General features: G+C 39.3%; 1 protein-coding gene and 1 long non-coding RNA gene across 5 annotated transcripts in view; one reads left to right on the forward strand and one right to left on the reverse strand.

The window, feature by feature from the left end:
• LOC121395050 overlaps positions 1–7,428 on the reverse strand; it is a 47,339-nt gene extending 39,911 nt beyond the window's left edge. The window contains exons 1-3 of one of the 2 annotated variants that reach the window (XR_005962212.1): positions 7,292–7,393; positions 6,594–6,670; positions 4,526–4,595 (exon numbers count right to left, since the gene is read on the reverse strand). This is a non-coding gene — a long non-coding RNA (uncharacterized LOC121395050). Of the gene's footprint in view, positions 1–4,525; positions 4,596–6,593; positions 6,671–7,291 lie in introns of both variants that reach the window. The other variant, XR_005962213.1, reaches the window with a different exon arrangement.
• A 151-nt stretch (positions 7,429–7,579) lies between these two features.
• Positions 7,580–16,720, forward strand: LOC121393047 (thyroid hormone receptor-associated protein 3-like). 3 transcript variants are annotated; one of them, XM_041567565.1, is made up of 6 exons: positions 7,580–7,607; positions 9,534–9,645; positions 10,771–10,855; positions 13,492–13,679; positions 14,153–14,354; positions 16,017–16,720. In XM_041567565.1, exons 2-6 carry the CDS (start codon positions 9,557–9,559, stop codon positions 16,236–16,238), a joined length of 786 nt encoding a protein of 261 aa, XP_041423499.1. In that variant the 5' UTR covers positions 7,580–7,607; positions 9,534–9,556; the 3' UTR covers positions 16,239–16,720. The 3 variants fall into 3 exon arrangements, with proteins under 3 accessions (XP_041423499.1, XP_041423498.1, XP_041423500.1); XM_041567564.1 differs by lacking the exon at positions 7,580–7,607 and adding an exon at positions 15,329–15,472; XM_041567566.1 differs by lacking the exon at positions 7,580–7,607 and adding an exon at positions 15,329–15,472 and having other exon boundaries at positions 15,893–16,060.
• The last annotated feature ends 10,121 nt before the right edge of the window (positions 16,721–26,841 follow it).

The following is a 26,841-nucleotide window of genomic DNA, read 5'->3' on the forward strand; positions in this document are numbered from 1 at the left end:
GCCAACGCCACCTCTCTCCGCCCCAGTATGTTCACTACCTGCAATACTGTCTACTGCACCCAATTCCACACCGCATCAATTTCAAATGACCACCGCAACAACATAAAGCACTATATAAACCTCAATGAAACACCCGATGCATGTAAATTCATTCTTAGCGACTATAACTCTATAACGTTCTTAAGAAATATTCTGAAAAACAACATGAAAACATAGCAAGGCAAATAAGAATCTAGTAATTGCAAACACATAAAACAGCAATTTCTAAAACAATAAAGGAAACACAATAATGAAAATCGAGAGAATTTTTGGCCTTCTGAAAAACTGTGCGACTGTAGACATAGTGCAACACTATTGCAAGACACAAGTGAAAATTGTCAGCGGGTCCCTTCACCTTGCTCCAAAATGATCCTAGAGCAAAGTAAAAGGGCCGTGGGGCAACCTGTGTGCAAAGCAAATGCCTAAGGCACACACGTCGCCCCCGCCAACGCCACCTCTCTCCGCCCCAGTATGTTCACTACCTGCAATACTGTCTACTGCACCCAATTCCACACCGCATCAATTTCAGATGACCACCGCAACAACATAAAGCACCATATAAACCTCAATAAACACCCGATGCATGTAAATTCATTCTTAGCGACTATAACTCTATAACGTTCTTAAGCAATATTCTGAAAAAACACATGAAACATAGCAAGGCAAATAAGAATCTAGTAATTGCAAACACATAAAACAGCAATTTCTAAAACAATAAAGGAAACACAATAATGAAATCTAGAAATTTTTTGGCCTTCTGAAAAACTGTGCGACTGTAGACCTAGTGCAACACTATTGCAAGACACAAGTGAACAAAATTGTCAGCGGGTCCCTTCACCTTGCTCCAAAATGATCCTAGAGCAAGTAAAAGGGACGTGGGGCAACCTGTGTGCAAAGCAAATGCCTAAGCACACACGTCGCCCCCGCCAACGCCACCTCTCTCCGCCCCAGTATGTTCACTACCTGCAATACTGTCTACTGCACCCAATTCCACACCGCATCAATTTCAGATGACCATCGCAACAACATAAAGCACATATAACCTCAATAAAACACCCGATGCATGTAAATTCATTCTTAGCGACTATAACTCTATAACGTTCTTAAGCAATATTCTGAAAAACAACATGAAAAACATAGCAAGGAAATAAGAATCTAGTAATTGCAAACACATAAAACAGCAATTTCTAAAACAATACAAGGAAACACAATAATGAAATCTAGAGAAATTTTTGGCCTTCTGAAAACTGTGCGACTGTAGACATAGTGCAACACTATTGCAAGACACAAGTGAACAAATTGTCAGCGGTCCCTTCACCTTGCTCCAAAATGATCCTAGAGTAAAGTAAAAGGGCCGTGGGGCAACCTGTGTGCAAAGCAAATGCCTAAGGCACACACGTCGCCCCCGCCAACGCACCTCTCTCCGCCCCAGTATGTTCACTACCTGCAATACTGTCTACTGCACCCAATTCCACACCGCATCAATTTCAGATGACAACCGCAACAACATAAAGCACCTATAGAAACCTCAATAAAACACACAATGCATGTAAATTCATTCTTAGCGGACTATAACTCTATAACGTTCTTAAGCAATATTCTGAAAAACAACATGAAAAAATAGCAAGGCAAATAAGAATCTAGTAATTGAAACACATTAAAACAGCAATTTCTAAAAACAATACAGGAAACACAATAATGAAAATCTAGAAAGGATTCCGCCTTCTGAAAACTTCGTGCGACTATTAGAACTAGTGCAAACACTATTGCAAGCCACAAGTGAACAAAATTGTCAGCGGGTCCCTTCACCTTGCTCCAAAATGATGCTAGAGTAAAGTAAAAGGGCCGTGGGGCAACCTGTGTGCAAAGCAAATGCCTAAGGCACACACGTCGCCCTCCGCCAACGCCACCTCTCTCCGCCCCAGTATGTTCACTACCTGCCAATACTGTCTACTGCACCCAATTCCACAACCAGCATCAATTTCAGATGACCACTGCAAACAACATAAAGCACCATTTAAACCTCAATAAAACACCCGATGCATTGTGATTCATTCTTAGCGACTATAACTCTTACGTTCTTAAAGCAATATTCTGAAAACGGCATGAAAACATAGCAAGGCAAATAAGAATCTAGTAATTGCAAACAAATAAAACAGCCAATTTCTAAACAATAAAGGAAACACAATAATGAAAAATCTAGAAAAGATTCCGCCTTCTGAAAACTTGGTGCGACTGTAGACCTAGTGCAACACTTATTGCAAGCCACAAGTGAACAAATAGTCAGCGGGTCCCTTCACCTGCTCCAAATGATCCTAGAGTAAAAGTAAAAGGGCTGTGGGCAACCTGTGCGCAAAGCAAATGCCTAAGGCACACACGTTGCCCCGCCAATGCCACCCTCTCTCCGCCCCCAGTATCTTCACTACCTTGCAATACTGTCTACTGCACCCAATTCCACACCCGCCATCAATTTCAGATGACCACCGCAACAACATAAAGCAAAACACAAAATTCATCACAAACTATAACAAAGACAATAAGTGCAAATAATAATTTAAAGTTCCATGTTATCAGCACAGATGCTGCCCTTTCTGAAAATGTAAACACAGATCTGCATCTGCTTCTACATTGTTAAGCCGTAAATGTGCGTATTCTTTTCAATATTATAGAAAGTTGTTACAATTCTTTATATTAGTAAGCAGTGGGCCAAGAAAGACGTTTGTGCGGGTTTCTCCCCTCCAATGCCACCCCTTGTTGCCATTATATGCTCTTAGCTAATGCTATAAAAAGCTCTGAAACAATCAATACATATTATGGGCTGCAACAGGAAAATGCTACAAAGTTAATAATACTACATATTACTACTAATGCAAATAAAAAAAGATATAAAAACCTCAAAGATACTGTATTATATAAATAGAGCTACAGAACTGCAAGATCAAACAAGGAGCTACAGCTGCAGCTACACTGTTCAGCACTATTGTTCCCTCCAAGGGTATAAATTGACTTGTGATAAATGCGTAAAGGATGAAAGCTCTAGCCGCGGTTTCTGCACCTCTATGCTCTAATCCTTCATATATAAATAATAAAGATAAGCATAAGAAAAATAACAATAACATACAAATGATAAACCTGCTACCACCATTATAGAAAAACTTTACCAAGCAAGAATGAGTTTGCAGGACAGATACGCCTGCAGTTAGGTACAGTATCCTGGTGGGTTGTATGCATGACAGTTGTGCCACACATAAACGTCTTTCAAATTCAATGCCTACATCAACCCTCACTGCACTTAATTTTCTTTACATACAGTATGATTCTCAAATATTCAACATAATAACAAACCAAAATAAAGAACACAACATTTTAAAATATATACACCGTGTATTGCTATTGCCCACACAGATAAACAGAAACAAAATAACATCTGCATCTTACAAGTGAGGCTATACATAAATATAAATTAGTATAAAGTAATACATTAGCAATTTAGATTTAGAGATACACAGTAAAAAGTATAATAAAGCATGAAAATAAAGCTTCCCACAGATCACCAGTGCTCTGTTCACTAATAAAGGCTCTTTAGGATCTTGTACAGTATATCAAGGGTTTAAAACAGAATTTGCTCTATTTACCCCACTTCAAAATATGCTCCTAAGGGAACAGAGAACTGGAGATTTCCTTTCTGGCGAACTAAGGTAAATTCTATTTAATCTTTAATCTTTGATAAATATAACTATAATGTGTTTTTTTCTTTTAGTTTAGGGCCAAATAGAATTCACCACAGTGCACCAGAAAGTAATTTCCCAGCTTTATATTTACCTATTTAAGATTATGAAATATGTTCTATTTTAAACCTATGATAAATATGCCCATAAAAGTCCCAACAAGTGAATAAATAACTTGTGATCTGCTGAGCTCTGCCTTTAATCTTTGACAAAGGTTCCCAGTTTTATGTCAGCAAACAAAGGTTATTTTTCACTTCATTTGGTGTTTGTACATTTGGTCATTAGTTTCAAAGAAGATACATGAACCATCAAAATGCAGCAATTAAGGTCCGATTCACAGAAATGGCTGGTACAGCACTATGGCCCTTGGCATCTGCTCTCAGGGGGAAAACTCTGGTAGAAAAAAATGCCCCTCTTACCTGTCACTGCTACTTAATGAAGGACAGGCCTGTGATTGAACACAGATGAGATGGAACAGTGACAGATGGGCCTCCCCACCAAAACACTGACTTGACAGCTTCAGCACTGAGCTCACTTTCTGCAACTGTTCTGTATGCATTCAATAGTAAACTAGTCCATCATTAGTTAATGAGCATGAAGTAGTCATAACTCACAAGTGGAGAAGGGCATTGCTCTCTGCCTCAGTTGCAAACAAAATGTCCTGTGTGCCAGGGGCTAATGTGTAGGTACCTTAAATAGCCATTGATGCTGCCACTGATGCTTTGGGACCTGAAACATTTTTAACAATTCCTACGTACCTGTCTGGGGCTTTGTCCTTTTCTTCTTGAATGAACCAGTCTTTCCTAGCCAAGCTTTGTTCAGCAGCAGCTGTAGGGGTAAAAAAAAAATTAGCACAAAAAATAAATATTATGGTAGAGGGGATTAACTATAAAAAAAGCATCACTGCATATTACAAATGGCAACCAATCAAAATGTTCCTTGTACTACACTGAACAGAACTATTTGCTTATTTTTCTCTATTGGTAACTGAACTTATGTTTATGCCACCCCCCTATATTCAGTGAACATACCATTTCCCCTAAAGAAACAAATGAAAAACAGGTGGAAACGTGCTGTACAGAGCAGACACACAAGAACTAGCTTTTATATACCTGACAGATTTTATAATTTATAAAACGTGACAGAGTTAAAAAAATGTCTTTTTCTGAAAGATGTGTGCTTTTCTTTAAAAGAAGACAAACGATACAATTATAACAACCAATCGCCACTTGCTGTTCCAAGTACAAAGCCCACCATCAACACATACCTACTGCTCTTAAAATAACCCAGCCATTTCTCATCTACTGTATATCATGCTACCTGAGTTTATTGGATTAAATGAAGTGCTATGACGGTAAAAGCTCATGAGATAAACTGACAGTAATAGGGATATTCATAACTATGTAAATATTTAAGCAATAAGGTAAACTGTTTTTGCCAACCCTTGCGGTTAAATAATTATGATAAGATAGTATATCACATTTCTGTCAGAATCAGGACACAGCCCTAATGTCTGCTGGATACGAATAAGACCCCAGACTAATGATTCCTCCTTCCAATGCAAATAACTGCCATCACTATCTACACCTTGGCACCCTATAGATATCCCAGTTCACATATGCAGCACCAGTAGCTTTACCAGTAACACATATTCACACACACAAGGAGAAATTTACCAACCTGACATATTCCCGTATCTCACTTTCCTGCCATTACTGGGTAGGTACTGTCTTATGCTGGATACTAGCCAGACCGCACAACCAGCAGCAATCCATCCTATTAATTCCTCCTTCCAATAGAACTGTCATCATTAACTGCTAGGCAGTTCATCCCAGAAGTCCGGCACGATTTAGTTAAACTAAAAATTAGCCTTCTTGGTTATGTATCTGCTGCATACTAGCCAGACCTCACAACCTGCAGTCCTTCCAACTGATTTCCCCTTCCAACCGAATTAACTGTCACCAATATCACAAACAAAAACCTGGTGCTCTGAAACCTTGCAAAGTATTTTTATTGTTAGCCAATATAAGTATCACTTCTCCAATACTTTTTCTATATGTTTGTTTTTTATTTGTTATTTTTACTATGTGCTAAAAAGCATCTCACCTCCCTGCCAGTATTGGGGTCCAATCTGCCATCTGCTGGAACTGCAAAAACTCAGAAGCAAAAGTCTATCCTTCTTACTCCTCATTCCAAATGAAATAACTGTCATATTGATCAGCCAATAGAAATATGTGGGCGTGGCTTCAAGAGGGCTATGCCCATTGGTCAGTGTACTGCACGTGGGCAGAGACAGTTGCTACCTTGTAAAAACTGGCACCCCACATTACTTTCTCCTCATGCCAACTGAAATAACTGTCATATTGATCAGCCAATAGAAATCGGGGGGCGTGGCTTCAAGAGGGCTATGCGCATTGTTCAGTGTACTGCACGTGGGCAGAGACAGTTACTACCTTGTAAAAACCGGCACTCGCATTACTTACACCTCATGCCAACTGAAATAATTGTAAACACTAGCGCCCCGCATTAATCCTTGGTCCCCATGTGCAGCAATACAAGTGAAGCACATTCACACATGGGGAGAAATGACTTGCCTGACATATTCGGCCCATCTCCGACACACACACCTCTACAGCTGTTATAAACACCCCAACAACCCGGCAATTTCTAACCCATAACCTGCAGCCCGACTGTGGATTATGGGATCAGATTTAGTATCAGATTTAGTCGCCTCAACTAAATGCAATGAACAGAGCAGTGCAACAGTAATATGCAAAGAGATCAGCTGCCTGTCCGTATCAGTGGCTGCAACACATTATTACTCACCTCTGCAGAGAAGCCATCAGGGCGTTTGGTGCTACAGTTAGAAGGGACCCTGCTATGAAGCTTCACTTTCGAAGGTTCTGTATGTGGGAGGAGCACAAATGGACAGCTCTACTGTACCCCAAAACTGCCTCCTCTTTTCAGCAAACCCGGCTCAGCAACATTCTCACACACCTGCTTCATTCGTTGCTTGCTCCGCGAGCCAATAGGAAACAGGGGGCGTGGCTTCACATGCGGCAGGACCGTCCCCATAGGCAGGTACTGAAGCCGCTGTCCATGGTCCCTAAGTTACTCCTTCACTAGCAGCACTTTTCAACTACAACTTCCAGCTCTAATTAATTTGCTCTTTTACCCCCCCCCCCATGGGAATAGTGTTGAGGTCTGCAAAACTATAGAGCGATCCGATCCATAGGGGAGCGCTATAAAGTGAATGGGAACTCCAGCCCACCCCAATGTCTCCTTGCTCAACTGTATAAAGCAGTACAGAGTCCTGCATGATATCTCCCTCTGTCAAAACTCCAGCGCTCTCATTCAGTTATCCAAACAGACTCACTTGCTCCATCCCTTCTTTTCACTCTCCGCCCTGAGCCCTCCCCTAACCCAGCCCTCCTCTATCTGCCCTCTCCACATGCTCCATACGCCTCCTCTATTCCCCCTTCTAACTCACTTGTCAGTCTTGGGGTCAAGTGTATTTATCCTACCTCCAGTATCCGCTATCAATGCTCCTTAGTGGCTCCTGTCATTTGAGCTGCAAGATAACGCTCCTCCTCTATTCTGTTTCCGGCAAAAAGGGCCAGCCCACCATGCGGCAGCCAATCAGAACTCGTAGAGAGCAATCACTTGTGATTGGCTCTTCTTAATAGCAATCATATAATTCTCGTTTATGATTGGATTACATACATGTGCCCACCTTCTGTTGGGAAACCATTGGCTGAGACATGCTGGGGTGGGAAATCTGAGTGAAAAATCCCAGAAAGAGGCAGAATGGTGGAGAACAGATATGATACTGCAATAAAGGTGCAGTGATTTTGAGTTTTGCAAGTAGCATGAGGGCTGACACCTGACTAAGAAGGGGAGATGGAGGACTCATGAAGGGGGAGGGATGGAAGAGGATGGATAGAAAAGGGCTAACAACACGGCAGTGAGTGGAGATAAGGAAATCTGAGAATCTGTGTGTCTCACTGAAGGAAATAAAATAAGAAAAGCTTTTATAAATGTGTGTAAATTAGTTTGCTGTGTGTGAAAATAGGGTGTGTGTTAACTGGAGGGCTGCTGGCAGCTGGAGGGAGATCTCTGTAGAATACTTGCAGAGTATATGCAGCTGGAAGTCGTGGGGGTTTAGGGAGCAATTTGGGGGTTAATTGCACAGGCCCCTGGAGTTGTTCCCCAGGCCCCTCTGCTGAGGTAGAATTCCTACCCCCGCCAGCACTGATACCCCCACTGCCCAATTATCCTCTCCACACACCTCAAGTTTCCCAACACTCTCTCTTCAGCCTGAACTTGTACTATAATCCCCTCTGCACACCTCAAGTTTCCCCAACACCCCCCTTCCCCAGACTTGTACAACATTTCCCTCCCTAGCACTCCCCAAACTTGTACAGTTATCCCCGATGTGCAACTAAGTTTCCCCAGCAGCCCTGCTCTGTCTCTGTACCTTCTGCACCGCTCAAGGTTCTTCCCCCTCTCAACTTGACTCTTCCCTGCAGCCCAAACTTGTAACATTGTCTCTCTCTGCAGTTTCCCCAGCACATTGCTTGCACCCCCTAAACATGTTACATTAGGGCTATTTACATACACATTAAAGGGGTGGGTCACCTTTATAGTATGTTATAGAATTTTGCTTCATTATTTTTTTTATTTTTTTTATATTTTTCTTTTAAATTATTTGCCCATTTTATCTCTTTCCAGCTTTCAAATAGTGGTCACAGCTACCATCTAAAAACAAATGCTCTGTAAACCTACAAATGTATTGTTAATGCTACTTTTTATTACTCATCTTTCTATTCAGATCCTCTGCTATTCATATTCCAGTCTATTATTCAAATCAGTGCATGGTTGTGTCAAGTATAGTTCTGTGTAATGAAAGTACTCTTTCTATTGCCTTCCTGTTTAAATCTTATAGACTAGCACAAGAACCTCATGGTGCTTAATGGACAGAGGATTTTTTTTTAACAACCCCAGATAAGGCATCCCTAAGAACACATTTTTGTAGCTTGTCTGCAGGGTGAGAAGTGTTTTATTTTCTGTATAGGTCATACATTGGCGTGCCAAATGTTTAGGCTAGCAAACTGTCTGCAGCCACACTTAGAGTTCCTCTGTTCCCTCCCCTCTACAACTTGAGAGAAAGCTTTTCTCTGCAGTCATAGGGGGGGGGGAACACCCCCCCTCAAAAACCTTGTTCAGTTACCTAGTTTCTCAGCCATAGTTCTGGAATAGATGAAGGTATTTTAGTTTGATTCTTCGTTTTGAGTTCTTCTTCATCTGCGATTTGCCAGCTAAGCAAGATGGGTAAAAGGTGGGAGGGGCCACAATTCTGACCATTGCCGTGTCCTGCCTCCTGGTGGGAGTAGCCATTAACCTCACTGTTCCTGTGTTTCCTTTACAACTGGAGAAAAAAAGATTTAACTGTGAGTCCGAATCAAACCTGCCGAGGTCATGTAAAAGTCAATGGCGGATTTTAGTAAATTACCCATAAATGTGTGTCCATATGTGAAGAAATTCTATTTTCTGATTTTGTATTTGCTTTTCAATTTAAGTGAGTACATCAGATAAGTACTGGAAATTGTGCGGCTGTTACCATTTTCACTTGACGTTTTGGCATTTTTTTCAGGTGTAAAACACACCTGAATAAGTAATGTGAACTACTCTCATTGCGATAGCAGTAGTATTTTTTTTAAAAAAAATCTATGGTATAATATTTCATTTGCATGTATTTTCTCACAGAGCACCATTTTGGTCCTTCTTCTATGACACTGAGTGAACGTTTCGCTAAATACCTTAAAAGAGCAAAAGATCAGGAATCTTCGAAGAGCAAAAAGAGTCCAGAAATTCACAGGTATAGAGAAACCGTACCACTAACATATGGTATTCAAACATATTATGTTGTATTCAGCTCGAAAACTTTCTTCTGAAAGAAGATGGTTATCATAAACAACCAGCTTGTGTGTTTAGTATGTTTATACACATAAACACAGCATTTAAAACTGGTTAAATTGATCCAGTGAAGCACACTGCACCCCACTGGTCAGCCAGTGTTCCAAACTTTTGGTACGTCGCATGTGGGCAGCAAGAGTATTGACCATCCTATTGAGGACCCATAAACCAGGTTATGTCTCCCTGACTGCTCCAAAACACCTTTGAATTATTTCTATTGCATCACATGGTATAGTATAATATATTATTGACCCACTACATGGGAGGAGCTTAGACATATGCTGCTGCTTTCTTGATACATTGAAACGGACACTGCGGGGTTTGGGAAATAAAGTACTGTATATAATTGTTTGTGAAAGAAAATTAAAATGAATTTTTCTGTATGATACTTTTTAGCAACACTATGGAGAGTAGGCAATTTGCTGAAGTTTGGACTTGAATTCAAAATAAGCCCTGGCCTTTCAAGTACACAGAGGCCCAAACAGACCACTAAATAATGAAGTTCTATGGCATCTTATAGTAGTCCCTCTGGCATTTGTAAGAATGCACATATTGCCAGTCCTGACCTCTATTTATCATGGTGGTACGCCAACACATAAGTAGCTTTGCATTGGGCGTAATTTCCTTCCTTCACAATTCCTTGAATTATAGCAGTTTAAAGGAACAGTTCAGTATTGTTTTCAACATTCAGTGATAGTGGTTAATTGAGCTAGCAGCATATCACCTGATCAAGCATGTCGTTGATAAAAGATTTAAATTTTTTCAGGTCATGTGTAGTATGGGATATCTGATCAGATGCCCGAAATCGGGATTGTGCAACCTTTATAGCCCATTGGCATTTTTGAGCTGCTGCGCCTTTTGCTAGAATGTATGTCACTGACACTTTAATACCAAAACTGTAATAGATAGATAGATAGATATAAAAAAAATATAATATATACACACGCAATGCAGAAAATCACTATAGCATGTAGTGTTAACACTTTTTGTATCTTTCAATGCAATGTTTTTTTCTTGATATTTGTAGGAGAATCGATATTTCTCCGAGTGCTTTTAGAAAACATGGATTTTTGCATGAAGAAGCTAAGCACTCTAAGGAAACAGGTCTCAAGGTAAGCATATTATGCCTCCAAACACCAGTAATGTAAAATAAGAATAAAGTGGGTGTTATCTTTAAGACGTGCTTCTCTTGCTCTCTACTTAAGTTTGTGTTTTTCTTTTAAGGATGTGCAATATTTCTAAAAAAAAAAAATGATCTGCAAAGTGTTAAATTTTTAATAAAACAAACTATATATCAACAACCTTTATGAAGTGGTTTAGGATATGGTAAAAATGAAATCACTCCAAAGTCTATTGTGGTTGAACTTGAAACACAAAGAGGATATTTGGAACCAAATCTCCATTGATGAGCAAGTCATCCTTATGTATGTTTGGGTTCTGCTTGTAAGTATCCCACTCTATTGTATACCAGACTCATTGTGTTTTTGACTACCAGATGCATGTATTCTTAAAAAAGAGAGATTGAATTTGCACCTTCTCTTTAACCAACTGAATCAAAAATGAATCTCATTGAAGTGTGTTGTAAAACTACCTGCTTTTGTTCCTCTGTAGAATATGGGACCTGTAAACTGTTTCTTTCCAATCCATGTGACCATGACTTGGTGGTAGTGGCAATACAGTATGCAGGTCATTGAAGGAAGTTCTAAGGCACACAAGGTTTATTATCTGTCCATAGCAATGCAAGTATCTGGGTATTAATCACAGATCTTGGGCTGCTTTTGGACCTTTCAATTGCCTGCAAACGGGAAGTTACTGGGATTAAAACACTTATGTAATAAAAGGCATTTGGTATGCTGATTGCTGTGGGTTACCGAGCCTGAGCAAACTTAGTGCCTGTTACATTACATAACTTTTAGTCTGACTGAGGCCTAAAGCTGCAATTGATTTTGGCCTGGCTTATTTAGTAGTAAATATTAGTACTGCCTAATCATATGTATGTATATACTGCCATTTTTGTTTATATCATTCTGCTCATGTCTATTGTGGGGGGGAATGGGTAAGGACTACTTTTGAATTATTTAACACAATGCATACAGGGGAGTTTCAAATTAGTTTGGTACTGATTTAAAACTCAAGACCTTGGAGGGAACTTTTGATTTAGTTAACAGATTATTGGATTATTTCAATGAACAGAAAAAATGGTTACTTAATGGATATCTCTTGAAGAGTGCAGAGTCATGAAACCCTGCTTGCAATCTACAGTAGAGATTAAAGAAACAGTAACGAAAAATTAATGTCTTAAAGTAATAAAAATACAAGGCACTGTTGCCCTGCACTGGTAAAACTGATGTTTGCTTCAGGAACACTACTATTGTTTGCGCTAGTCCACATGAGGAGATTTTGTCGCCTGGCGACTAATCGACTCGTCTTTTGAGCGACTATCTCCCCAAACTGCCTCAGCGTTTTTCCCCATAGGCTACAATGAAAAGTCGCCTGCGCTAATGCACACGTGGCGATGCGTTTCCTATAGTCACCCGAAGTTGCCTCACACTTTCCTGGTCATGACATTTTTTATATAATAAAGCATGATCCATTACATACCTCTTAACAATTGAGTTTTACGTATGGTTTTTATCTTATACCACTATATTGTGATGTACTGCATGATCTCTTATGAGGAGAGGGATACCTGAAAATGCAAGTTGTGACTGTATGCAGCAGATGTTATGCAACCATTAAAGGAAGGGACTTCAGATTTAAAATGGCATTTTGGGATAATCTGTATTATATAATGGGTACAATGTAATGCAGTCTGTACTGGAGTATGTAAGATAGTCTTTTTTGTGCTTAAAAGTATTCGTTTTCCATATGTCTCCTGCCTGTGTAATTTGTCAAAATATGATGAATGTTTAATATAAATTAAATATTATATTAACTTATATTAAATATTATGTAAAAGGGGAACTCCACAAAAACATAACTTAAGCTTTTTGAAAAGTAAACATAATTTCAAGCAACTTTGCAATATACATCAATTAAAAATATGAAGACTTTTCATGATTTTTAATGGTTTTTGACAGTTCCCTAAGCCTAGCCCCCTGCTCTTCTGCTGATCTTTCTGACTACTTTGCTTAGCTGGCTGACTACTTTTATTTTGTATCAGCAATCTGCGTCCTCCAAACCCCACAATTCCCTGCACATGTGATTTCAATATGGAAAGGAGCATCATAGTGCAATGCATTGTGGGTTATGTAATTCTTGCATGCTGTCTGTAAACTGCGGAGAAGTTGTTACAATTTGTAACATCAGTTTTTAGTCTCCCCTTCCCTGCCAGGATTCCAAATGACGCAGAAAGAGAAGAACTGTTATACAGCTGGATTTTTAGCATTGAAAATGGCATTTATTCATACTTTTTGAATTAACATGTAACTGTGATGGGTATATTAGGTGTTTCTGTGTTATGTGGGTCTCTATCAGATTTTGGTTTGGAAGCCGGAGTTCCCCTTTAAGGTTCACCCAAATTAAGATACCCATAATGGTAGCAGTGCCTTAATATTTGCAATAAGATGTAAAAAAATTGCATTGGAGTGACTACTTAAATATACTGTCTCTATTCCCCACCCCCCTGTTGCCATAACATACATCACCGCAATGTGAAATACAAAAATTGTTGCTTGCTGAACATGGACTTTTTTTATGTAGACATAACTTGTAAAATTCCAACTGTTTTCCCCTTCTCTTCTGTCAGGGAGACGGCAAATACAGAGATGAGCCATCAGATCTACGGCAAGATATTGAACGTCGCAAAAAACACAAGGACAAAGACTCAAAGCGTGATCACTCCAGAGACTCAGGAGATTCTAGAGATTCAAGCCGCTCCAGAGATAGGTCCTCTGAGAAAACTGAAAAGTCCAGGAAATCATCTAAAAAGCATAAGTATGTGAAGTTTGAAGTTGCCCAAAGTACTGTACCTAGACCAATATTACCTTCTGTATATTAAATGCATTAATTTAGTAAATGTCCGTTTTTTTCATCTGAAGATGTATATATGCTTTGCTTCCCTCCTGTTGACTTTGCTTTCCAGACACAAGCTACTGCCATCTAATGGGCTAATTTATATAACAAATTGCAGAACCTGCATGGCAGGATCACCTTTGAAGTACTGTAAATATGTAGTGTATGAGATAAATATTCAATACTGCAGGTTCAACCAATACATGCTTGGGCAAGTTATTCTGCATTTTGCCGGTTGCATTTATTTTGATGCCTTGGCTATAGTTTCTGTGAATCTTTTTGCTTAACCCTAAATGTTTTTTTTTTTTATACAAAAGTTTCCATCTGTCAAGAGTGAAAAGTATCTCGAAATCTGTTGCTTCCAAAAAAAATTAAATTTTTTTTTTATCAAACAGGAAGCACAGGAAAGTGCGTGAGCGTTCTCGCTCTTCCTCCTCCTCCTCCCACTCCTCCCATTCTTTGCGAGCACCTGGGAATGAAGAGTACCCTGCAGAGAGTGAGGAAAAAGAAGACGGTGCTGGAGGCTTTGACAAATCACGCATGGCTAACAAAGACTTTCAAGGAAACAGTGAAAGGGGACGAGCCCGGGGAACCTTAGTAAGTAACTTTTCGGTGGATTACATCTTTTTTTTTATAATTGTGTAAACTTTTATGAGGGGCTTGTATGCTTTGTAGCCTACCAGAATGACAGCATGACTACTTAAACGTAATACTTTATAATAATATTTCTCTGTCGTCTTAGGGGGACAAAGGGAACCATGGGGTTAAGCTACAAATACTTTATAATAATATTTAGTAATTTGCAGATGAGAGGCTTCAGTCCATACTTCCTATCTATATACAAAACTGTCAAGTCTCTTGGCTGGTAGTACCTTGGGACATTTCCTCTGCTGGTGAATTTCAGCAGGGGGAGAATTGCCTCAAAAACTTTGTTGCCTCCTATTGATTTGAATTGGTGAAAATACATGCCTGCACCAGTGTTTCATTCAGCCAGATATACTCTTAAGGGCTTTTGGTCTGAAATGCAATGGTAGGGACAGTTGTTTTTTTTTTAATCAGTACTGGGTGTGCATTAACATATATTTTTAATGTAGTGAGTAAGTAATGCAACATATCACTGATGTGCAGGGCAGGATAATTATAATTTTACCAGGGTAAATATTTTTAAAGGGCCACATTTATAGGCCCCAGATTTTTATATCCTTAGATGATTACCGACCTGATAATTCCTTACATTTCTCCTGTTATATCTGTATAGTGAAGTTTTTATAACTGTTTTACTTTAATTTAAAAAGAAAAAAAGCAGAAAATCATCCGCCTTTGCAGTTTGATATTCTACATTTAACTGAAGTAACTGAACTACAAAACTACATATGTATGTACAGCATGCGGTTTAGTATGACATTTTTCGGATGTTTCCAAGTTATCTTTTGCCTTATGTATATGTGCATGTTCAGTGCTTCAAAGGTTTCACTTAAATCGGGACACTGGCCGTAGAAACTGCACATTCATATGATGCACTGGGGGTATTACTGCTCCTTTATTCTTAAACATTGTTCCTGACCCTGTAGCAATTCCGAGCAAGGGGAACAAGGCCATGGGGCAGAGGTGCTTTTCCCGGGAACAACAATAACAACAATAATGACTTCCAGAAACGCAACAGAGATGAGGAATGGGATCCAGAGTACACACCTAAAAGCAAGAAATATTACCTGGTATGTGGGCACCCAGTCTTAAAAATAAAATAAAAATAAATACATTTGTGGTGGCTGAAGATTTCACCTAGTTTAGTGTTTTGTATTTGATCAAAAGAAAAAACATATTCCTTTGTGTGTCTGCAGCAATATTTATATGGGCTGTGTACTGCGTATACTTCACATGTGACAGCCTGAGCCTTTAGGAGTGCTTCCAGGAGACCTTAATCTTCACACCCCCTTATAGTAGGGTATTAGAGTATTTTCACTTGTCCTTTATTTTGTGTTGAGTGCTGAATATAGCTGTAACTTTTAACATTTTATGTTGTTTTTGTCTAGTATTGGATGTGCTGACATTGGGTGGATCTTTATAATAACGAAAAAAGCCGACCAGTTGAAGTGTTGCCATTTTGCTTTTCATAGCAGCATGTTCATTTTCAGGTTCGGTGGTAAACAGAGGAATGCAAAATGTGGAGCTTGAATTCTTCTACCAGGCGACCATACATTTCAGTGACTGTCAGTATCTACTCCCTCCCCGACCTGATCCATTCTCATCTCTCTGCAGCACGACGACCGGGAAGGTGAGAACCAGGAGAAATGGATGAACCGCGGGAGAGGCCGTGCCAACTTCGCCCGTGGAAGGGGCAGATTCTTGTTCCGTAAGCCAGGCATCAGTCCAAAATGGGCCCATGACAAGTTCAGTGGGGAGGAGGGAGAGATAGAAGAAGATGAGAGTGGAGCCGAAAATAAGGATGAAAAGGGCAATATCATGTCTATTGCAGAGTAGCCAGATTTGCACTTTTTCAGAAAAAATGACAGGACACCACTTTTTCCTCCAAGTATTGTGATATTAAATGTCCTGTGCAGCAGCCAGTTTGTTTTACTTAGGCACACACTGCATTTGAAAAGGCTGTTTTATATTTCCATCCTGCCTTCCCTCTGAATTTGTCTGCTTTCCCTGTATAGTAAGTCTGATTTAATTCTACCACCTTTCATATTAAGAGTTCCAGATTTGTGTGTAACTTGCCTCTACACCTGCCTGCAAATCATTTGATTTCATATTACTGTTGGATTGTTAGAATTGAATGTGCAGATTTTCCCCTCATCTTAATTTGTGTATTTTCATTTTTTTAATCTGTACTTGTTTTAAGCATATGTAGTAATGCTGGTTACAGTATGTAAGGTATGATTTTAGAGAAATGATTACTGAAGCCTTGTATCTTTCATTGGGGGAAGAAACACGTTGAAATAAACGTTATATTGGGTGTATATATTGCTTTTATTGTCTGTCAGGGCAGGTTGGTTAAACAAGCATCTTAATGTGAGTTGCCTCCTCCTGTGATTTGTGTTTTCAAATGGTCAGTTTGTCATCTACCAAGTTTTTTGGTTTATATTATATGGCAACCGGTTGTAACAGTTACACCAAAAAGTATCAATTTAAGTAATTCACAGTAACTCCTTGTCGGTTAAATAACATGCATCACTTTTGGGCACAAAGTACATGTTTTAGCACTAAATTAGTCCATAGTTTTCTTGACCTTTTCTTGTACAGATTGGTGTCTTCTTTCTAAGGACAGAGGGGGGGTGGGAATTTGTCATCCACAACTATTTATGCGGGACTGAGATCGTAATCCCTTTTTAAATATTGCAATGACATCAGCTTTTCTCCAACCCATAGGTAACATACCAGATGAAACAGAGTCTGAGAAAATTAGAAATAGAGGGCAGTCTAAAACTGAACTAAGCTTTATTCGTACCCAAGGGTGAATTCCATCTGGCCATGGAGCCTTGTTCACATCCATTTTTAGTAAAGCCTTATGTACCATATCCTGAGTCAGCCACTGACTAGATTGAGGTGAGTCAACAGTGCAGTTTTGAGGTAGGTCTGGGAACTTCTCTGACTCCTCTGCTGTTCTAAATGTTTAGCAGACAACATAATGCCACAATCTATGCTCTGATGGGCAGCCCTTAAAGAGCTAAAATCAGCTTTTCTGAAAATCAGGAGTTTTGTTGCCCCAGTATATTTGCTTTTTGCACCAGACATTAAATGAGATCACATTATGGTCACTATTACCATGGGTTCAGTTACTTGCACATTTGTAAAAGTTCTGGGTCATTCAAGATCACTAGATCCAGTATAGCATTTTTGTCTGGTTCACTCCTCAACAATTTGTGCCATAACTTGTCATGCAATAAGTTTATAAACTTGTTCCCATTAACTGATTGGGCAGTAATGTTGCTCCAGTCAATATCTGGGTAATTAAAATCAGCCATTATCATTACTTTTCCCAAACTAGCAGCCAGAAGCAGATTTTGGTGAGTCATTTTTTCTCTCTGAGTAAGCATGTGTGTAAAATATATATATATATATATATATATATATATATATATATATATATATATATATACTGTGTAGCTGGTGCACACGGCAAATAGTCCAATGCCTGTGTGCTGGTTTACAACAATCACATAGTCCGCTCAAAAAAACCGCATCAACCAGGTCTTAGTATGAAAAATCAAATATTCAAAATTTTATTGTCAACGTTTCGGCTCCATAGATTGAGCCGTCTTCAGGACATATATATATATATATATATATATATATATATATATATATACACACACGCACAGTTTATTTTGCATAAAGACAACAGAATCATTTTTTTTCCCTTTAATTTTCAACTTTTTTTGCATTCTCCAAAGCTGCTCTTTGACTCTCTCCATACACAGAAATTCAAACAAAATGGAGTTACTCAGCTGTTGTGGAAAGAATGGGTGCACTTCTATTACTATGGGACCTGTTATCCAGAACCTGGGACTTTCCGGATAACAGATCTTTCCATACTTTGGATCTTCATACCATAAATCTACTAGAAAATCATGTAAACATTAAATAAACCCAATAGGCTTGTTTTGCTTAGTTTGGATCAAGTGTAAGGGACTGTTCTATTATTACAGAGAGAAAATAAATCCTTTTTACGAAATTTGGATAACATGGAGTCTATGGGGATGGCCTTTCCATAATTCGGAGCTCTCTGGATAACTGGTTTCCGGATAACTGATACCATGCCTGTACCAAAAATAATGTAGGCTTAATCAGAAATTCTGCATTATTTATTATTACCGTAATTAGGTCAAACATGTTTTTCATGTTTTTTTTTTAATGTTTGGGCAACACCTACTGAGTCAACAGTGTCCTACAGTATGAATAGTAAATGGAGTAAACTCAACAGAAAATGTGTGCTGTCTCCTGATCTTGCTTTGATGGTAACTTGCTGCTAACTAGCTGGCTTTTAAATCCCTACTGGGCTTAAAGGATGTACAAATGTGTTTTTTTGTGTATAAGTTACAAATTCCTCCAACCTTCTTTAAATAAATCATCTTCACAAATAGCCTTTCTTTTGTTTAACTGCTTTAACTTGTTGACTGCACATGCACCTGCCAAGTCTGGACATGGAGTACTTGGCTAATTGGATCCAACATGGCGAGCCTCTTCAAGAAAGTACCCCAAGCCAGTGCAATATTGAGATGACCGATTGGACTCACTAGGGGTTCCAAATATATTACACCCCTCCCCCAATATTTTAACACCCAAAGGCCTAAAGACAGTGTCTAGAGATCACACTGTTTGTCGTAAGATTCCGTGCACACGATTGAAGCTATATACACCTCGGGTTGACCTAGAAGATTTTTTTTTTTTTTAATTCCATCTGTATTAAAGGGTGTGTTCACTTTCAAAAAACCTTTTCCAGTTTAGTTGGTTTCAGATTTTTCACCAGAAATAGAATTTTTCTGTTGGATTAAAGTTTTGGATGGTCACTCCATAACATCAATCGTATTGGTCTGGAACTAAGATGTTGTTTGTGGTCGTCTTATTTTTCTATACATTTGAATATTAGTTTTCCATTTTCTTCCACATCTTTCAGGTTTTGGTTGCAATTTTTTAAGCATTTTAGATCATCTTTAGCTGAGCAGCCTATTATTTTCTGCACTTTTTTTTTATGCTTTCCACTCTCCAATCAACTTTTTTTTAATCAAAGTACGTTGGACTTTTGAACAATGTCTGGAATGAGCCATTTTACATTAGCTGTTTTCCTTCCTCAAATAATGGCCGATGCCGCATTCTACAGGTCGGGGTCCTGGGCTTTTTTTTTTTTTTTTGGGTAATTTTTTAGTATTAAAAGTAGACGTTTAACGATTAGATAAGCCCAATAGGCTGGTTTTGCCTCCAATAAGGATTAACTATGTTTTAGTTGGGATTAAGTATAAAGTGCTGTTTTATTACAGAGAAATATGAATGATTTTAATTATTTTATAAAAATGGAGTCTAATTCAGAGCTTTCTGGATTATGGATTTCTGTATAACGGATCCCATGACTGTACTTTTGCTATAGGCGCAGGCTAGGTAATAAATTAACTTTCAGCACTGGTCTATGGAAACGTAATTAACCATTAAAGTCCAAATAATCATAGGTAAGTATATAATATATTGTTAGACAAGGAACAAAGTATAATATAACTATATTGGAGAGATGTCTTGTTGTTGCGTTATATTTTCTTCCAGGAACATCTTATTTTATGTTGAAAGTGCTATTTTCCACATCACACACAATAAACTTTGATTCTATAATTTCAACAGAGGTTAATTTCATCATTGTTGACATTCTTATAACTAAATATGACAACAGGTCTAATTATGTTTGTCAAACATCTCTGGGAAAATACAATTGAGTGCGTTGTACATCAAGCTGGTAATGGTTTAGCTATTTAATTTCCTCATGCTGGTTGGAGCAAACTTGATGATGACTGGGTGACATGTCATTGGTCACTTGACTGCTACTGGTGAAGCTAACAATCTATTAAGGAAGGAATCTGGAAATAAAGGCCTCTGTCACTGTATTGTCTTGTGCCACTACAACACCTCTATCTCTTCCATGGAATAGATTAAATAAATTGCAGCTTGCTCCCACACTGTTTTTATTCATACTATATTATAAACCCTGCATTACCTGATATGACATCACTTGTGGGCTATGCTTAGTGCTCCCTTTACCTCTGCCCATGGGAGACACTTCTACCAATTAGTAAGTTCCTCTTCCCATACTCCATAGGGGGATTCTGATCTAAGGGGAAAAAACACTGCACAGTAAGCTTCCAAGTAAGCTTATGTAGGTTGACAATAATTGAAATGGGTAAATTAGTAATGCTAATAAATTGCTGAAGTGCATTCAATATTTAACCTCAATAAAACATACTAGTATGTATTTATATATTCTATAATATGATTGAATAAAAGTTAATCTGCGATATAATTGATTATTTCCTAATAAAAATAACTGCCTAATGTACATTCAGCTTCCAAGCCTTTTAAAAGGCTTTGTCATTTGAAATACTTAGCTTGTTACAGTAGAGACAGTCCAGCTCCCTATAATAAAGTGCATGTGAGGCAGTAGTGCAGGCAACTACTGCAAAATGTCTTTAAAATACACACATATATAAAGTGACATAGTACAGCAAGATTTATTGAAAAAAATCTCACAGGGTAGTGGCCAATCTGTTACCATCCCTGTATAGTTTCAAATCTAGAAAATGTATAAAGGACTCCTTGTACACCATGGTAAACCTAATAGGAGTAGTTAATGTGTTAAGATACTCTAGGAAAGCTAATAGTTCTCCCAGGGAGCCCTGCCGAACCAAAAAACAGACATCAATGTAGCGTTTGTACAAACGGATGTACTTGTTAACAAATGGTAAAATATACCCGTTTTCATACAAATTTGCAAATGAAGGAGCTACATTTGAACCCAAGGCGGTCCCAGCTGTCTGCAAATAAAACTTGTCTTCAAACATAAAGTAATTATGTGAGAGTGCAAGGTCAAGAAGAGAACAGATGAATTTGGAGGGTCCTTATGGTCACACTGGATAAAGGATTGTTTTATAGCAGCAATGTCTGTCTCATGTGGAATGATAAGTGTATAGACTGGCAACGTCCATGTATACCAGGAGGCACCCTATGGGGATGGACAATTCATGAAGTACAGTGCTGTCCAACTTCTATGGTACCGAGGGCCGGAATTTTTCTAATCTACATGGTGGAGGGGCGATAAGGAAGCCAGTGTTAGCCATGCCCTGTTTTAGACCACACCCACTTTAAACCACACCCATGTTACCGCAAGACCATGTCCACATTAATAGCACACCAAAAAACCAAATGGTTGGTGCTCACTGCAGGGATCAGGGCTGGAACTAGGGGTAGGCAGAGTAGGTGGCTGTCTATCTCCTTCACCTTCTCCCTCTTGCCGGCAAGTAATAGCTCCTTCTGTGCGGTGCAGCGCAACGTGCATACACTCGTCAATGACGTCACTTATGTGTTGAATGACAGAGAGAGGCAGAGAACTGGCGGCCGGTTTGTTGTGGCTCTCGCTGCTCTCAGCATTGCACAGTTGCACTGAACTGAAGACATTATTTATATTACTGTAAAGTGTGAAGCTTAGTGCTAGCACAGCCAGGTACAGATTTTGGGCCCATATATTTGCTGTTGCTGCTGGGCGCTGGCACAGGTACATTAATACTTGGGGGCAATATGATGTGATCAGATTTATTTTTGGCTGCTGCTGGCACAGGTAAAGATTGGGGGCAATATGATGGCTGCTGGAGGGCTGTATGATGGATGGCTGCTGAGCTTGCTTGCACAGGTACAGGGGGCAGTAATATAAATGAAAAAGTGTTGTACACTTACTTGCTCTCTTTATTTAAAAACCATCATGGTAAGGAGGGAAATGGTAATGCAGGACAGGGGGCACTGATTGGAGCTCTTGCGTAGGGAGCCAAACTACCTTGTGCCTGTTCTGGCAAGGATGCCACTCATATGTGAAAAAAAAGCTAAATCATATAAAGACATACCCATAAATCCATATGCCTCCTCCTCCCCTGTGTATAATACAGTACCCCAGCATGTGATTAAACACCTTAGGGGCCACTAACAATAATTTTCAATTGCTAACAAACCCCCAGAACAAATACCAAAGTATGACACACACAGGGAGTATATAGAAGGTAGAACAGAGCAGGAGACAGGAATCAGGACCAGTCTAATATGTACAACATACAGTGACACAGTGCTGGTGCCCCATTAGCATTTTGTATAAAGTGTGAACAGGTGAACAATGTGGCAGTTTCAGTCTGGGTCTCAGGTAGAACAGTACAGGCTTTAGGATGTGAACAATAGAGGTGTCACAAGTGTGTACAATACAGGGGGATCACAGGTGTGAACAATACAGGGGATTAGTTTGAATTTGAGGTTTAGACAATCCAGGGGCCAATTAATCTCTGTAGTGATACCTTTTTATGCTTACATATGGTAAGAAGACACAGCAGGCAGACTTTGATGTGGAGGGCCACATAAGGGGGGGTCGCGGGCCGCCAGTTGGACAGCCCTGATGTAGTAGATTAATCAAATGAATAAAAAAAAAAGAGTCCATAGATTTAACACTGAGTTGTAGAAAGTAGTCAAGATATAGGGCAACAGGCTGAAACAATGAGTGTCTCGTCAAGATAATAGGTCTGCGAGGTGGGTGGGGACTCTGAGGGGAATGGGGCTGGACACATGCACAGTATAGAAATGGGTGACTTGGTCCAAACTGGGATTTGAATTAGGCTCTGGCATTCCAAGAACACATTGGCCCAATAAATAGTGACTGTCTATTTCATCTTACAGCAGCCCCTCACATTGCCAGTCCAGGCATTATGGTAAAGCCTAAATCTATACAAGGAAGCTCTGGGAGAATAAAAAATGATGCACCTTGTTCCCCATTTCAGTATTCTACACTTATGTCATTTTTTTTTCTGTAGAAGCTGCAGACTGGGTAGAGGGAAGAGGTTAAGATAGTCTGTCCACTGGGGGATGTCTAACAAATTAGCACACTCAGTAGATATTGAGCTTATACTTCAGCACTTTTTTTCATTAGTCTTAAACGGAAGCTACTCGTTCAGCCTCCAAAAACACTGGATTGGTTTGTTTATTATCAATGATTCCAACCACAATGTACTTTAATCTCATTTTAAAAAATGCAAATTGGAGTTTCAAGGATTTGGAGAAAAAAAAATCCAAAATAACATTTCAGTGTCATTTGTTATTTAGTCAAAAAAAGAGAAATGGCTGAGGTTTTGATAACTTTTCCAAGCTATTGGCAGCACTGTGTTAATTCAGCATTACATTTTGGGGAATTGGATGTCACTGTTGGATTTCCTAGGTAGGTCCAAAAATAAAAGCGGCCCATTGTCAAGTGAAAGGGGTGGGGCTTAGGTGGGCAGAGGCAGGTGGAGCAATGCTCATTGCCCTAACGCTGTTACATACTTTGGGCCAAGAATTCCATATTTAGCTGGATCAAAGTTCTGCAAAAAGTGCTAGTTTCCAGCCTTTCAGAGAGTAAAGTTCTGCCTGGGTCTATAGAGGTGGGAGTTTGTAAAAGGGGCAGATTAGGTTGATGTTTGGTGGGGTGGAGAGGCCAAGATAAAAGCCGTATTTAGGGAGAAAAACTCCACCTAATGACAAACTTATTGGCAGGAATTTTATTGGCTATGCTGGTGGAAAACTGGCCAGGTGGCAACTGCAGCAGAGCCCTGGATTTGGTACATCCCTACACTGGAGCAACTGCCAAAGCAAAGTGACTGCAAGTGCCTCTTCCAGCCGTTTTGTACAAGGTTAAACAGTGGCATGGATTCTGTCCCTAATGCCAAGGTGTATCTTCTGTACTGTAAGGGAGATGAGTTTGTTTTTATCCCCACTGTCTTATCAGACTGTCCCTAGTGCTCCATTGACTTACACTCTTCTATTTCTGGAAACATGTCATTTACCCTGCAACAATGAAAATATAAAAACACAAAAGCCTCCGCTGTTGGCTTGAAATCGACTTAAACCTGTACATAAGCATTTAAGCCTATTCTGAGAACAACAGAACCTTCCAGCTTGAGACTGTGCGTAAACATTTCTTTTATCAGTCTCAGCTTTAGCATTGCCATTAGGGACATTCCTTTCCACTTGCAAATAAATACTAACATGCCCCACTCATAAGCAGCTACGGTATTAAGGAACTGTTTCATTAGAAAGCCTTTTTCTTCTTCCGACAAGCAGGAAGCAGTGGGTCATATATACCACAGGCAGGCCGTGTTATTGCCATTTGGATGTGAAAATAGGGATCTCTCTCTTACTGCACTGCCCACAACAAGGGAGCAACTTTTAAACCATGGCCGCACTTGGTGAGTACATTTTCTTCATAGGCGTAATATACACATATATTTCAGCAGCACAGAATAATTAACCAACAGGGGTGGTGAAGGCTTATATACAGTATACTGGATGTTTGCTGAATTTTAATTTAAGACTGCAATACAACTTTTACAAAAGAACAAACCTACTTGATCAGAAAGTTCCTTTTGTAGTCTGTGAAATGTCTCTGTATAATGTCATAATGACATACTGAGTGTGGGCATTGCTGTTGCATTTCATACAGAGACAAAACATTTAAAGCAAATTATCACTGCAGAGTGAAATAATCTTGTAATAATGCAAGGGTAGTCTCATTTTTTACTGATCCGATGTTTAGTAAATTGATGTGGGTGTAAATATTTTTGCAGTGTTGTGAATTTTCGCAAATGTTTTTGTGAAGGGAAACGGGACAAATTTGCCCATCACTGTTGATAAATGCTGCAGGGGCACATGGCTACCTGTGTAAAACAAAGTGATCTTCTTAATATGGACCCATCCCCTCAATCGTTACCTGTAGCTCAGTTTGTATATGCGGTTAATCATTATTAAATATGTTTGTCATCTGGAAGTTTTCTGTTGAGTTAGATAAGATAATGTCTGAGAAATTTGTCGATTTGTCTATTTATATTGCAAGTAAGCAGGTTTAGATTGGCTCACGGAGATAATGACAAATATACTGGTCAGTCGCTATCCTTGTGGTCTGTCTCCTACACCTACACCTATGCAGAGGGGGGATAGACAAGGGGGTGCCTCAGCCTTTATTGGTAAAAGAAATTATAAAACATAAAGAAAGAAGCCCATAGTGTGACATTTGGGAGCGAAGGGGGGCTTAAAAAATGTTTAGGGAGAGTAAAGTGGAGAACATGAAAAAGGTGGAGGATAAGAGAATGGATAGCATAATGGCAATGCTGTGTAAGCCAGCTAAGTCATTAATTAATACAAATGTTTGGTAGGTCCTTGGCATCAGTTTCTCTAGTGGACCTATGCTGTCCCAGACAAACACTGCATGTAAAACCTATGTGTAAGTCCAGTAAGATTCGTTTCATCAAAATCTTATGGACTATTCAGTGTGAATAACTGCTGTCTTTATGTTGGGGCTTCATTCTACTAAGCCCTGTAGTTGCTTCCACTAACCAGTAGTGGCTCAAAGCTAGGGGTTGGCTTAATATTTTAAGATCCCATGGTCTGTGAAAGTTTATACTTAGTATATAGAATATATAGATAGTATAGAACTTTTAGTAACCCTTAAAGGAGAACTAAACCCTGAAGCATACCTCCCAACATTTTAGAAATAAAAAGAGGGGGGGGGTTGCTGCACGTAGTGCCCGGGAAACTTTTGATCACACCCATTTTTGTGGCCACACCCCCTAATTACCATGTTCATTTGAAAGGTTATTAAAGTTTTATATTTGTGGGGGTTTTTTCCAGTTATTACAGTTTTGTTAATGAAGGTGAATTGCCCTTTAAACTGTGAGTCACATTTTTCTCAAGGGACCTCCTTATCTAAATTGTTACAATTACTTATTTGCTTATCTCAAAATTGTTACAAAAGTATCTTAGCTGCACCTGGTAGGTGTTCTGGGCTCTCTGCCAAAAGCCAATTAAGTTAGAAACTTTGTATCTTTTTCTGGCTGTTCAGTGCAGAGGGTTGAGCTGTTAAAAGCTGGACTGTCCAGCTGAAAATGGGACAGTTGGGAGGTATGCCCTAAAGCAGGGGTCCCCAACCTTTTTTTACCCGTGAGCCACATTCAAATGTAAAAAGATTAGGGGAGCAACACAAGAAAGTTAAAAAGTCCCTTGGGGTGCCAAATAAGGGCTGTGATTGGCTACTTGGTAGCCCCTATGTGAACTGGCAGCCTACAAGAGGCTCTAATTGGCACTATACTTAGTTATTATGCAATTAAAACTTGCTTCCAAGCTTGGAATTCAAAAATTAGCACCTGCTTTGAGGACACGGAGAGCAACATCCAAGGGGTTGGAGAGCAACATGTTGCTCACGAGCTACTGGTTGGGGATCACTGCCCTAAAGGTTCAGCATCACTATAATAGAAATGATCCAGGCCTTCAGAGTTGTTACAGGTGCTCACAATCCTGAAAGATGCGTATGTTGATCTCTGCAGAG

Source organism: Xenopus laevis, chromosome 6S (assembly GCF_017654675.1).
Source record: "Xenopus laevis strain J_2021 chromosome 6S, Xenopus_laevis_v10.1, whole genome shotgun sequence".
Taxonomy (NCBI): domain Eukaryota; kingdom Metazoa; phylum Chordata; class Amphibia; order Anura; family Pipidae; genus Xenopus; species Xenopus laevis.

What these genes read in the sequence shown, in the direction of transcription:
- LOC121393047 (XM_041567564.1), top strand. Translation starts at nt 9,557, where the DNA reads ATGACACTGAGTGAACGTTTCGCTAAATACCTTAAAAGAGCAAAAGAT. An exon ending in AAATCATCTAAAAAGCATAA is followed by an intron (nt 13,680 to 14,152) that starts GTATGTGAAGTT and finishes TTTATCAAACAG; the next exon opens with GAAGCACAGGAAAGTGCGTG. An exon ending in AAAGCAAGAAATATTACCTG is followed by an intron (nt 15,473 to 16,016) that starts GTATGTGGGCAC and finishes ATCTCTCTGCAG; the next exon opens with CACGACGACCGGGAAGGTGA.